This window comes from Geotrypetes seraphini, chromosome 3 (assembly GCF_902459505.1).
Source record: "Geotrypetes seraphini chromosome 3, aGeoSer1.1, whole genome shotgun sequence".
NCBI lineage: Eukaryota > Metazoa > Chordata > Amphibia > Gymnophiona > Dermophiidae > Geotrypetes > Geotrypetes seraphini.
Genome location: NC_047086.1, coordinates 373,551,095 through 373,564,131, shown reverse-complemented (window position 1 = coordinate 373,564,131; position 13,037 = coordinate 373,551,095). Strand labels below are relative to the sequence as shown.

Below are 13,037 nucleotides of genomic sequence, written 5' to 3'. Positions count from 1 at the left end.
GTGGTTCTGCGTACCCATCCTAAATTCCTTCCCAAAGTGGTCTCGGACTTCCACCTCAACCAATCCATTGTGTTGCCTGTCTTTTTCCCTAAGCCCCATTCTCATCCTGGGGAACAGGCGTTGCACACGCTGGACTGTAAGCGTGCCCTTGCATACTACCTTGACCGTACCAGGGCTCACCGCTCGTCCCCTCAGCTCTTTTTGTCCTTCGACCCTAACCGTCTAGGTCGCCCTGTCTCTAAACGGACGCTTTCCAACTGGCTTGCTGCCTGCATCGCGTTCTGTTATGCTCGGGCCGGTCTCTCACTGGAAGGTGCTGTCACGGCCCACAGGGTCAGAGCTATGGCTGCTTCTGTGGCTTTCCTCCGTTCCACGCCCATCGAGGAAATCTGCAAGGCTGCCACTTGGTCCTCAGTTCACACGTTCACTACTCGCTACTGTCTGGATGCCTTCTCCAGACGGGATGGACACTTCGGCCAATCTGTGTTACATAATTTATTTTCCTAATGGCCATCCATCCCTCCTCCCTCTCTGTTAGCTTAGAGGTCACCCATGCGTTAAGAATATGCTGACTGCTTGTCCTGGGATAAAGCACAGTTACTTACCGTAACAGGTGTTATCCAGGGACAGCAGTCAGATATTCTTACGTCCCACCCACCTCCCCGGGTTGGCTTCTTCGCTGGCTTATCTTAACTGGAGACCACGCTCTCCTCCGTCGGGCGGGAAGGCACTCGCGCATGCGCGGTGCGGCCAACTAGATCTTTCTAGTTAAAAGTGTCCGTACCGGGGCTCCGTCGGTGACGTCACCCATGCGTTAAGAATATCTGACTGCTGTCCCTGGATAACACCTGTTACGGTAAGTAACTGTGCTGTCTTATCTGGCGTACTACAGCACCATATGACCCCCAGGTTAAAGATACCACAGTATGAAGATCCACCATCCCTAATTGTTGGCCAGTAGCTTATCATTTATTTTTGGTGCACAGGGCATATGAGTCCTGACAAGTAAGTTACTTTTCCTAAACTGCAAGTCTTTGCAGAAGGATGTCATCTACATTTTTTTCAGCTCCACCTCCTTCCCCAGTGAGCTGTACTGCATCCCTTCAGTTTTTCCTTCTGCAAGCGAGTTGAGAAGGTATCTTTCTGATCAGCTTGGAGTATATTTTATTATTTTGGGTTTTTTTATCCAAATCTGGAGGCTTTCAGTGCTCAAGAGGACCCCAGTAGCCCTGGGGCAGCTTTGCCTAGGAGAACACGCAGACTCTCTGACCAGAAATTTGCAGCATAATAGGACAAGCAACCCTTTTAGGGAACCTGTATTTGTGGAGCTCAAGGCTCGTCCCTGATTTATCAGACGCTTGAGTGCAGGCTGTTTGGCCCCTTGGCAATCTGGGAAGGACTTAAGTATGTGTGGATCTCTGGGGGTCTGAGGTCTCAGTTCAACTTCAGTCCAACTGGCAGCCTGAATATCACAGTGTTATGGACCTTGTCCAAGGCAGTAGGCTCCAGATTCCAGCTAAAGTGTGAGCTGAAGCAGATGAAAAGCACTAGTACAGCACAGTGAGTACATGCTATTATAGCCTATAGGGGGGGAGGGTCTCAAAATTGATGATTAGGTGAATTCTGGAGTTTTCCATAGGGTCCCCCACATCCAAACACCCTTTTCCAGAATTGGTGAAACTCTCCTGGGCCATTTTTTGGCACCAAAATGTGGCTATGGTGGCTATCTTGATTTTCCTGATTTTAAATAAAAAGCCTCTACCTGCCTGAAAACCCCTTGATTTGGCTTAAACTCACCTATAATGGACTTCTCAGACCTTTCTACCACTGTATCATGCCAGATTTGTGCTGGATGGATGGCTGAGGGGTGTCTGTGTGCTGCAGACAGGCGGGGTCAGGAGCCTGGTTGGGGAATCATTATTCAGACATCTGCACTTAGCAAAGTGCAGATGCACGGACGCCATGGAACCCAAGAGGAGATATGAGTACCTGAAGGGGTCTCTGGGCTTCCTGCTCAGGGCTTTACCCCAGATTTTGAGTCTTATGTGGAACGCTTACATAAGTTGCCGGGGTCCTTCTGTGCCATCAGAGGGTAGCTGCGCAAAGGGATTTATCCTCACAAAATGCACTCCCCCCAGAAAGGGTTACCAATCAGGCATCAGAAGACCAGTAGAGTAGGACTGGGGAGAGTGATGGTCAGAGTCTATGCCTTTACTGCTACAGAGTGAATCTTCGCTCTTAGGAGATTCGGGGTCTCAGACAGAGGTGGTGGTAGCCCTTGACCAGGAGGAGGATCCAATTGTAATGTTGCATTTTTAAGCTGACAGCCTTGCTTGAGATTATAATTGACTCTGCGAGAATTAAACCTTGAATCCCCGCAGATCTCGGCAGCAGAGTACTGTAAAACTCAGACCATATTTTTCCCCTCACATCCTGACATTGCTGTGCTACTCATGGAGCACTGGGAGATTCTGGAGGGTACCTTATAGGTTGCTAGCACCTGGCTCCTGAATTTCAGTAGCTGTTCAGTCTAAAGTGGATTTGTTGGTAGCTCAAAATGCCAAATATATTTCCCCTACCTAGTGAAGGAGTAATTTTAAAGGATTGCAGGATCGCAGGGTTGATGTCCTTAACAGGTAATTTGAGCCCCTTGCTTTGGAGATTAAGGTGGCAGCAGCGGCCTTGTTCATGGCACACGTTTGCCACCAGTTTACATCAGACTCCCACAAAGGATGACTGTTTACCCCCAGCTGGTAATGGCTGGTGTTGATTATATAGCAGATGCTATAATCAGTGTTAGGAGCAAGGTTTCTGCTTTTGCTATCTCCACTCGCAGAATGCTCTGGATCAGGCAATGGGCAGGAGATTCAGCTTTTAAAGCCACTTTGAGCAGGCTTCTTTTTACAGCATAGATGTAAGGATTTGGACGGTCTCATGGCCAGTGTGGCAGTTCGTCACCCTAAAGTTTTGCCAGACAGCAGACCTCGAGCAGTGCTTGCAAAATTTTTTTTTTGTCACAATATACTAAACTCAGGGCTGCATCTAAAGGGCCTCCAAGCATGCATCATCACGTCAATGCGCATGTTCATAGGCCCTCCAGACGTGGCCCTGAGCTCAGGGGTTTTCCAAAACCCGGACAAACTGCTGAGTTTTGGAAATTCTTCCTTCTGGTAACCCTAAAATTCCGGTATGCCTGGGAGCAGAGAAGAGGAGAGGTGCCGGAGCCTGGTACTAGCAATAACAGATGCTTACATGACCTATCTCTCGCAGCATGCCCCGAATCTCGCCACAACACACAGTTTGCAATACACTGCCCTAGAGGGCTTGGTTGTGCTAGTTTTCGAGGCTCTAATTTCATCAGTACTCAGGAAGCTCCTGTGCCCAAAGATCGTTTCAGTGATCTTGACAGAGGTTTGGAAGCACTAAGCGACACACCACACCACAACTGCCTCCAAGAAATCTGAATGATGCCAGGTCTATAGCTATACCACCTTAGATAGGAGGATGGCTATTGGTCTATTAGGAAACTTGGGTGCAGATCTGTTCGGACCACTGGGTGCTGGACATCATTCGAGAGGCATACAAGCTCGAGTTCTGTTGCCCACTCCTGGATCTATTTGTGGACTCTACAGCCGGACTACCAGAGAAAGCGATCAGAGTCTGAACGATGATAAAAAGGTTCTTGTATATTCAAGCCATAGAGCCAGTACCTTCAGTCTCATGACTGGAGATCAATCCTGAATCTGAAGTCCTTCAATGCTGCACTGAAAGTGCCTCAATACCGCATGGAAACTGTTTGATCAGTCATTGCGGCAATGGTGCCGTGGGAATTTCTAGTCTCTCTAGATTTGACAGAAGCCTATCTTCATAGTACCCATATTCCGGGATCATAGATAATATTTAAGACTTCATGTGCTGGGGAGACCTTTCCAGTTCTCTGCATTCCCCTTCAGTCTGGCAACAGCACCGTGCACCTTCACCAAGTTGATGGTTGTGATAACAGAACATCTCAATACTTGGATGATTGGCTGATCATAGCCCCATCAAAGTCAGGGAGAAAAAGCAGTGGCACAAGTGGTCCAGCTGTTGCAGGACCTGGGTTGGATTGTCAGTTTCCGGTAAAGCCACTTGGTACCTACCCAATCCCTGGATTTGGGAATCTGTTTCAATATGGCAGAAGGCTGTGTTTTTCTTCCCAATCCACACAAACAATATCACAAGCTACACTTCGGATCTCTTGATGATGCCAGCCCCTTTGGCTTGGCACCTTCTCCAGATGCTGGGGTTGATAGCAGTAACCATAGAGGTTGTGTCTTGGGTAAAGGCTCATATGTGCCCACTCCAGGACACGTCCCAATGGTCCCTGCAGATGAATTCACTCCAGATGCCTCTTGCCTGAACAGCAGAAGCACGATGCAGCCTGCATTGGTGGCTCTAGCCAGAGTCACTGGCAAGGGGCATACCAATCCATATAATCTCGTGGATGATCCTGATGACAGATGCTAGCCTCTTCGACTTGGGGATCATTGCAGTTGATACCCAGTTCATGGACGACGGACTCCCTCTCAAAGAAAATGGTTTATAAACCAGCTGGAGCTGTGAGCCATCCATCTGACATTACAGACACTGGAGAAATCCCAGGAAGGCAAAGTGTTCAGGGTTTTCTTTGAAAATGCCACAGTGGTGCCTTATGTCAACTGGCAGGGAGGCACCAGAAGTGCTCCGTTAATATGAGAGAACCAGTTAGTGTTTCATTGAGTAGAGGTTCATTTGCAGGCATCAGCAGCAGCACATATAGCAGGAGTGGAAAATGTGCAAGTAGACTATCTCGGACAGCAGAATCTGGACCCAGAAGAGTGGGCTCTGTCTCTGAAGACCTTTGACTGCATTATGTGAAGTTGGGAACGACCGATAGTCATTCTGATGGCTTCGGCAATAAACCAGAAAGTAGATTGTTTCTTCAGCTGAAGAGTCGAGCTTGGATGCACTGGTTTGGACGCTTTAGTTCAATCGTGGCCAGAAAAAGGATTGTTGCGTGTGTTACCCCCCTAGCCCATGTTAGGCTGAGTCATCCACAGAATAGCAAATCACTGGAAGTGCAGCAGATGCCATGTTTTTAAAGGTCCTAGGATGTTTTGACTTTCCAGCGAAAGTGGTAATTTGTTTTCCCATTACATTGCTTACTGGCTAGAATATGTAGTCACTCTTTCCCTACACCATTTATATCCTGAGCTGTGATGTAAGAATTCTTGATGGCAAAATTTTAAAGCTTGTCTATCTGGTCCTATATGCCTTCCTTTTTAATAATATGCTGAAATTTTAATTAGAATGTGACAAATTCCTCAGAATCTGCTCACAGCTTTTCCATAGCAATGTAGAGCTGCCTTATTCCATATTTTTTTCTTCCAACAGTCAAGCCATCTGATACTTGCAGTGAAATCAGGGTCACCTTCATTGAATCCCTTTCAAAGCACAAGGGCTTTCTCTTGCAATATAGGTCGTGATGTAGATATGCCCTTGTCTCTTTCCTGTATGAACCACAGAAATAAGGCTTTGCCCACCTTCTAATATTCACATTTTTTCAATAGTTTTTCTAGTATTCAGTGAAAAGTAGAGACCCAATTTGACCTCTTTTGCTCCAGCTCACTTCATTGCCTTTTCTAGTCAATAACTGTTAACTATCCTAGTTCTGTTGCAGTTTTTTTAGATGGATTCACCCTTGTCTATTCTTTTTAAAGCATCAAGTTTCTGCTCTAAGGACAAAAGAGCTTTTTTAGTCTTTTTGACTAGCCATTTCAAAAGTAATCTTCTGAAGGGGAAGAATAAAAATATAGTATTTTAGTGTAATAATGTTACAGAAAAAGAGTAAAAGTGCTCCAGAACTTTACTGATACAAGCAGTGTTCCTGGGTCACAATGATGCTGTTCTTCAGTAAAAGCAGGGTCCTGGGTCAGAAAAAAAATTGTCTTGGGAGCTTCTTAACAGTAACATGATGACATCACCAGGTATCTGTTGGATAGGTCAGATGGTCAAATTAGCACTGTTATGTAGTTTTATTCAGTGATACCTATTCTTATTCATGCAATCTATGATAGTATGTGATGATCTTAAGGTAGTCAAACAGGTTGAAAAGGCAACGGCGAAAGCTAGTAAGATGCTAGGTTTCATAGGGAGAGGTATGGCCAGTAGAAAAAAGGAGGTGAGACCTCATTTAGAATATTACATACAATTCTAGAGACTGCACCTTCAAAAAGATATAAACAGGATGAAGTCTGTCCAGAGGACAACTACTAAAATGGACAGTGGTCTTCATCAAAAGGCGTATGGGGACAGACTTAAAGATCTCAGTATGTATGTTTTGGAGGAAATGCGTGAGAGGGGGAGATATGATAGAGACTTTTAAATACCTAAGTGGCATTAAATGCACATAAGGCGAGTCTCTTTCATTTGAAAGGAAACTCCGGAATGAGAGGGTATAGAATGAAGTTAAGAGGTAATAGGCTCAAGAGTAATGTAAGGAAATTCTTTTTTCAGAAAGGGTAGTAGATGCGTGGAATAGTCTCCTGGCAGTGGTGATGGAGACAAAGACTGTATCTGAATTCAAGAAAGCGTGGGACAGGCACGTGGGATCTCATAGGGAGAGGAGGAAATAGTGGATGCTGTGGATTGGCAAACTGGATGGGTCATTTGACCTTGATTTGCCATCATGTTTCTATTTTTCCTATATAGGTTTGATGGGACAGGAGTCACAGTACATCCTGGTTCATCATCTTCACCAAAATAGTTAGAAGTGGGAAGCTGTGAACTAAATAGAAAAACTTATATGAAAGTATTGGAGGGAACACCAATCATTAAACAAAACTGATGTGTAAATCATAAATAGCATGTGGAGAAAAACAGTCCTCAATACTGTGTCTGTTGGGCCCATAAGATGCCTGTATGAGTTTGTATCATTACGGTTCTGTAAAAAAGTTTCACAACATGTAAATAATCATGCACACCAATATTTTTTGAACTTTTTCTTTTCAGTATGTTTGGTTAGTTTCCAGGACCCACACCAATAAACTTCATAGGTTGATGGCTACAATTGTATATAACACATACAGTATATCATTGCCAAAACTGGCATGAAAAAACTTCATAGGTTGATGGCTATAATTGTATATAACACATACAGTATATCATTGCCAAAACTGGCATGAAAAACCTTCACTGTCCCAGAGCAAAAGGCATTTCATGTCACTTATCTCATATAGCGGGAACATGCTCATGAAAAGAGTCCAACCGCCATGTCTGAGAACTGTGCCACTTATTTGGCAGCGTGATATGGATGAAAATCTTTTCAATTTCCCCTGATGTAGCGCATTGAGGCAACAAAACAGATGGACCCCTGTCTGGAGAAGACAGCAAACAGCGGTTGTGCCCCTTTACATTACATTAGTTTCTTTTATTCCGCCAATACCTTGCAGTTCTAGGCGGATTACAAAAGGAAGAGATTCTGGTTATTTCCAGAAGATTTCAGGGAAGCTATTGGTTGGAACATTTAAAGTCTGGTGATGGAGTGAGGATTTTGGTTGTATCAGGAGTTTGTCTTGACATATTTCTTTTACAACCTGGTTTTTATTTCCCTCCTGAAGGTGCTGAAATCAGTAAATTGGAGATGTGGCTGTCTAGTTTCGCTGCTTGCATGGCGAGTAGTCCGTCGTGTATTTTTTTTTTTACACTGAATGCCTTTGATTGGGGGGGTGGGTGAAGGGTGTCGAGTTCTCCTTGGTCTGGAAGACTTGTTCCGAGTCAGGTGAGTGTTCAGGTAGGGATGGCCATTTCCATGTAGGGTCTTGAAGAACATGCAGTAGAATTATTATGAGCCTGTTCCAGCTATATGAGATAAGTGACATTAAATGCCTTTTGCTCTGGGACAGTGCTTAAGAAGTGACTGAAGATTTTTCATGCCGGTTTTAGCACTGATATATATATATATATATATATACTAGTGTTTAAGCCCGTTACATTAACGGGTGCTAGAATATATGTCTGTCTTTCTTTCTTACTTTTGTGTCTCTTCCTGCCCCTGTCTCTCTCTTCCTTTCTTTCTGTCTGTCTTTCTCCCTCCCGCTGTCTGTCCTTCTTTCTTTCTGGTTCTCTCTCTGGCACCCTGTCTGTCTGTCTTTCTGTCTCTCTCCCTGCCTGCTGTCTTTCTGTGTGTCTGTCTTTCGTTCTAATGCGCTGCCTGCCTGTCTTTCTGTCTCTCCATGGCCCCCTTCTGTCTCTCCTCCCCCAAAGCAAACTAAGATTGCTCCCAGGCCCCCTTTCCCTCTCCATCCCCTCCACTTCCCTGTGCAACAGCAGCAGCATTTCCCTCCTACCCTTTCCTGTGCAGCAGCAGCATTTCCCCCCCACATACACACACACACTTCCCTATGCAGCAGCAGCATTTCCCCCCACCACACACACACACACACTTCCCTGTGCAGTAACAGCATTTCCCGGCCTTCCCTGTGCAGAAGCAGCATTTCCCGGCCTTCCTGTGCAGAAGCAGCATTTCCCACACACACACTTCCCTGTGCAGCAGCAGCATTTCCCATCCTTCCCTGTGCAGCAGCAGCATTTCCTGGCCTTCCCTGTGCAGCAGCAGCATTTCCCATCCTTCCCTGTGCAGCAGCAGCAGCATTTCCCGGCCTTCCCTGTACAGCAGCAGCATTTCCTGGCATTTCCTGTGCAGCAGCAGCATTTCCCGGCCTTTTCTGTGCTGCAGCAGCAGCATTTCCCGCCGCCCCCTTCCCAGCCGCCACGTTTAAATTCAGAGAAAAGCGCTGCATCGCACTACTGCTGGCTTCGGTGTCTTCTATCCACTGCGGCCAACCCTAGCGGAAACAGGAAGTAGTCAGAGAGGGCGGGCCGTAGTGGACAAAAGACGGCAAGGCCAGCGTTAGAGCGGTGCAGCGCTTTTCTCTGAATTTAAACGCGGGTGAGCTGGCGAGAAGGAGGAGGCTTAAGAGTAGCTGGTTTTGGCGGTGAGTGAGGGCGGGAGGGGGGAGTCACCGGCTGTGCTGTGTTTCTCCGCTTTCCAATTTATCTGGCCGCCGCATACGCACTCCTGTTTGCCCCGGACCTACTGATCACAGATCAGAGATCACGGAAGCACACAGGTAAGTGCGCATGCGCGGCTAGGGTTTTATTATATAGGATGTGTTATACACAGTAAAGTTTATTGGTGTGGAACATCATATTATCCACATCCTCCAGGGTGTCTACTCTATTAAAGAGTTTGGTATCATCCGCATAAAGACAATCTCTTGTCTCCTTCCACTTAATCTGTTTTTAATCCAGTCTGTCACTTTAGGGTCCATACCGAGGGCATTCAGTTTATTTATCAACTGTCTAGGCAGCACCATGTCAAAGGCTTTGCTAAAATCCAAGTACACTGCATCTAATGCCCCTCCCATAACCAACTGTTTGGTCACCTAGTCAAAGAAATCAATCATGGTGAGGCATACTCCCTCGATTACACATAAGCATTTATTTTTGCACATAAGTGGATTTACTTCCTTCTGCCTTTGCAGGCCATAATAGAGCTGTTGTAATTGTACCAAGATCACCAAAGAAAACAAAAAGAAGACCTTCTCAGACTTTTACATGTTTATGCCCACCTTTATACCACAAACAATCACATTTAGGTGCCATCTTAAACGTATTTTCATGTATTCACACAGTATATGCTGGTATTCTTGTCACAAGCATTCTTGGTACCCAAATTTTGGTTACTTTCATATATATACTAATATAGGCACTAGCATTTAACACAGTAGCTGTACTGGCTGAATATTGATCCCAATAATTTTAGGAAAAATATTATTCTGCAATCATTTTCTTATGTGTTCTTCTCTCATGTAGGAGGAAATGAATCTGTGGATACAGGCAATTACAAATGCAATCTCTTCTGACAAAAACGAGGTATCCGCAAGCACACAAAGCACCCCAGCTTCCAGCCGTGCCCAGACCTTGCCAGCTACTGTCACAGTAACCAGCGAGTCCAGCCCTGGCAAACGAGAAAAAGACAAAGACAAAGAAAAGGACAAAGAAAAGAGGTTCAGCCTGTTTGGCAAAAAGAAGTGACTTGTACATCTTGGGCACAGTACACTTCTTTCAGACCTTGTCAGTGAAACTCCAGCATGCAAGCTCAGAACCAATACTTTACTCTCTTGTGCCTAATGTTCCTTGGTGTGACTTAAACCCTTTATTTATAGAGTGTTTCAAAGAAAGGAACTGAAGATAACCAAGGTGTGAGGTGCACTAGGCAGCTTATATATGGAGAGGGAGGACCAGATTTCTTTATTTTTTTTTTTAAATGAAGTTAATGTAGACTAGACTTAATATTTAAAATTTTCCTCAATTTTGTGAGGCTGTCTTGGAAACAACCCACATCTAGTACTATCTTGTATGCAAGGCAGCGGTGCTTAGAAGGATCACTGGACCCACGTAAGACGAGGCACCCAGAGATAACTTTCAGGAACAGTTCCTTCCACGTACTTAAGGTTGTTATGCTAAGTCTTGACTAGTAGAACCTGCCATTACAGTTCTAACTTTTATTAAATGGATAGTGTATGTTCTTTCCTGTACCAAGTGTGCAGATTATTCATTTAATTTACAGACAAATCCTTTGTACCCTGTCACCAGTTATTAACACAACATTCATGCTTTTCTGCATCAAATATGACGGTTTTCAGAATGTTGGTGTACAAGAGCGGTTAGCATACAAATATAGTTTTAAATAATCTGTAATTTTAAACTTTTTTTGTTGAATTACATTATAATTGTACGTACATTTCAGATTATTCTAGTACAAAGTATAATGAAGCTAGATGTATAAAAACCCTTTAAAATCATTGTTGTTAAATGTAAAAGTGGAAATGAAGCATTTACTGGAAACAAAATAAAAAATAACGTTACTCAAATGGGCTTTTTGCTTGTCTGCTCCAGCACTGTTATAATTTTGCTACATTACTTTGCTAATTGGATACATAGTGTTGCATTTCTCCTTCACTGTATCTATTGTAATGAAAATCCATTGTATTGCACAATCAGATTCTCTTTATTAGGAATGAAATACTCTTGATGAATAGGGGGCCTGTAGTTGGAGCAGTACTGCAACTGGAGCTGTTTGGCACTGCCAGAATTTTACTCTATCTGTGAAATATATGCTATGTCATTAAATGCTTTTAAAACTAAGCTTGTTCAATTGGTTTTGCCTTTTTGTTTATTTTTAGTCTGTGATACTTCTGAAAACTTGTAATAACAAAAGTTAGCAAAGTGAAACATTTCTGTTCACTTTTTGTATTTTGGGTTCTGGTCATGTGGAATTTCCTCTGCCTCATGGCCAGCTTCTCTTATGCAAAACTGAAAATGAATGTATTAGATATTGGTTGTGTCTGATACAGGAAGATATCTTTTGCAGGATGTGATGACTTGTTGAATGAAGCAGGGGAGACCAAGAACCTGTATCAACTACAAATGTAAGAGAAAAAAATTGGTTTAGAATTACTGACTAAACTAATGACAAGTTACAGATAAGGACCTTTTCTAGTTCAATAGGAACATCGGTCTTGAACCATTGGGTATATGCACCTTCACCCATAGAGATTGTCATTTTGCATTTTTCCACTCTGCCTCCCTTCTCCCTGAGCTATCCTGTACTCCTCAGTTATTCTCACTATACTAGTGCTGCCCGATTCAGAGAAAAAATTTCGATTCAATTTGGCCTATTGAATTGATTTTTTTATTCAGTTTTCCTGCCCAATAGGGCATTTTTCCAAACATCCTGGCGGGTTTATTTTGTAGCCTCTTCACCCACCCCAGCCCCTTTGCCCTCTCCAGCCCTATGCTGGTGTTGTAGTGTAAACAAATTAAAAAAGACTTTTCTTCTCTCTGCTAGGTCCTAGCTCACAATCGCTATCTAACACCAGCTCTGGCAAGATACACATTTCAAATCTGACATATTGTAATCACAAAACAGAAAATTATTTTTTCTACCTTTTGTTTGGTCATTTTATTATTCAAATTATGTTGGTCCCAGGCTCTGGTTTCTGTTTGTCTTCTGTTAACTTGTTCGATTCCAATATTATTCTCAGTGCCACCACATTATATAGCGCTGAAGGTCTCATTCTCCTAACCCTCCCTTACTCCTCTCCAGAACTAGCTTGGTAAATATGCAAGTTTTTTGTTGAGTCATATAAAGGAGCTGATGATGCTCTTGAAGGAGCACTCTTCCTTGTGCTCTATCCAAATTGAGATAGTCTGAACGGGGTATAACAATGGAAATAGAATCATCTTAACCAAAGCTATTCTTTCCATTTAAGATAAAGGTAACTCCTTCCACATAATGCATAACTTCCTGATTTTCATAGAGGATCAAGGACATTGTACTTATACATAATCCTGGGACTAGGGCTTAGGAATTTTCCCAAATATCTTATCGGCTTCCGCACTGGTGGTATGAGAAGTGTGAGACGCCAAGGTTCTTCCTGAGAACCTGACAATGGCAATAACTCTGACTTACTCATCTTGAGGCCTGAAATTTTCCCAAAATCTTATACCATTTGAAGAGCCACTCCTAAATGTTGGGTTGCTTGGTCTAAATATAGTAAAATATCATCAGCAAAGAGGTTTATTCTGCTCTCCTGACTGCCAATCATAATGTCTTTTATTTCTCTTCACTGTCTGATTTTAATAGCAAGTGGTAAATGGCAAATGAAAATAATAAAGGGGACAGCGGGCAACCCTGTTATATCCCTCTCTCCAAATCAAATCTCTCTGTTAGGCATCCATTGATCATTAGTTGGGCTTGTGGATGTGTGTACAATGTATCCAATCTACAAATTGGCCAGTCAGTCCATACCTCTGTAGTGCCCAAAACAGATATTCCCATGATATACTGTATTATCAAAGGCTTTCTCCATATCTAACCCCAAGGTACCTCCTCAGCCTCTGTGTGCCTGAGTCAGATTCATAGATGCATATCTTCTGGACACAAAACCCAC

The 13,037-nt window shown here is 43.7% G+C and overlaps 1 protein-coding gene across 3 annotated transcripts in view; it reads left to right on the top strand.

Annotated features, from left to right (window-relative positions):
* Positions 1-11,229, top strand: part of SPTBN1 (spectrin beta, non-erythrocytic 1) — a 569,130-nt gene extending 557,901 nt beyond the window's left edge. For 2 of the 3 annotated variants that reach the window (XM_033938993.1, XM_033938994.1), the window contains exon 35: positions 9,895-11,229. In XM_033938993.1, coding sequence (XP_033794884.1) covers positions 9,895-10,116 — 222 coding nt within the window. In that variant the 3' untranslated portion in view covers positions 10,117-11,229. The remainder of the gene's footprint in view (positions 1-9,894) is intronic. The other variant, XM_033938992.1, reaches the window with a different exon arrangement.
* The last annotated feature ends 1,808 nt before the right edge of the window (positions 11,230-13,037 follow it).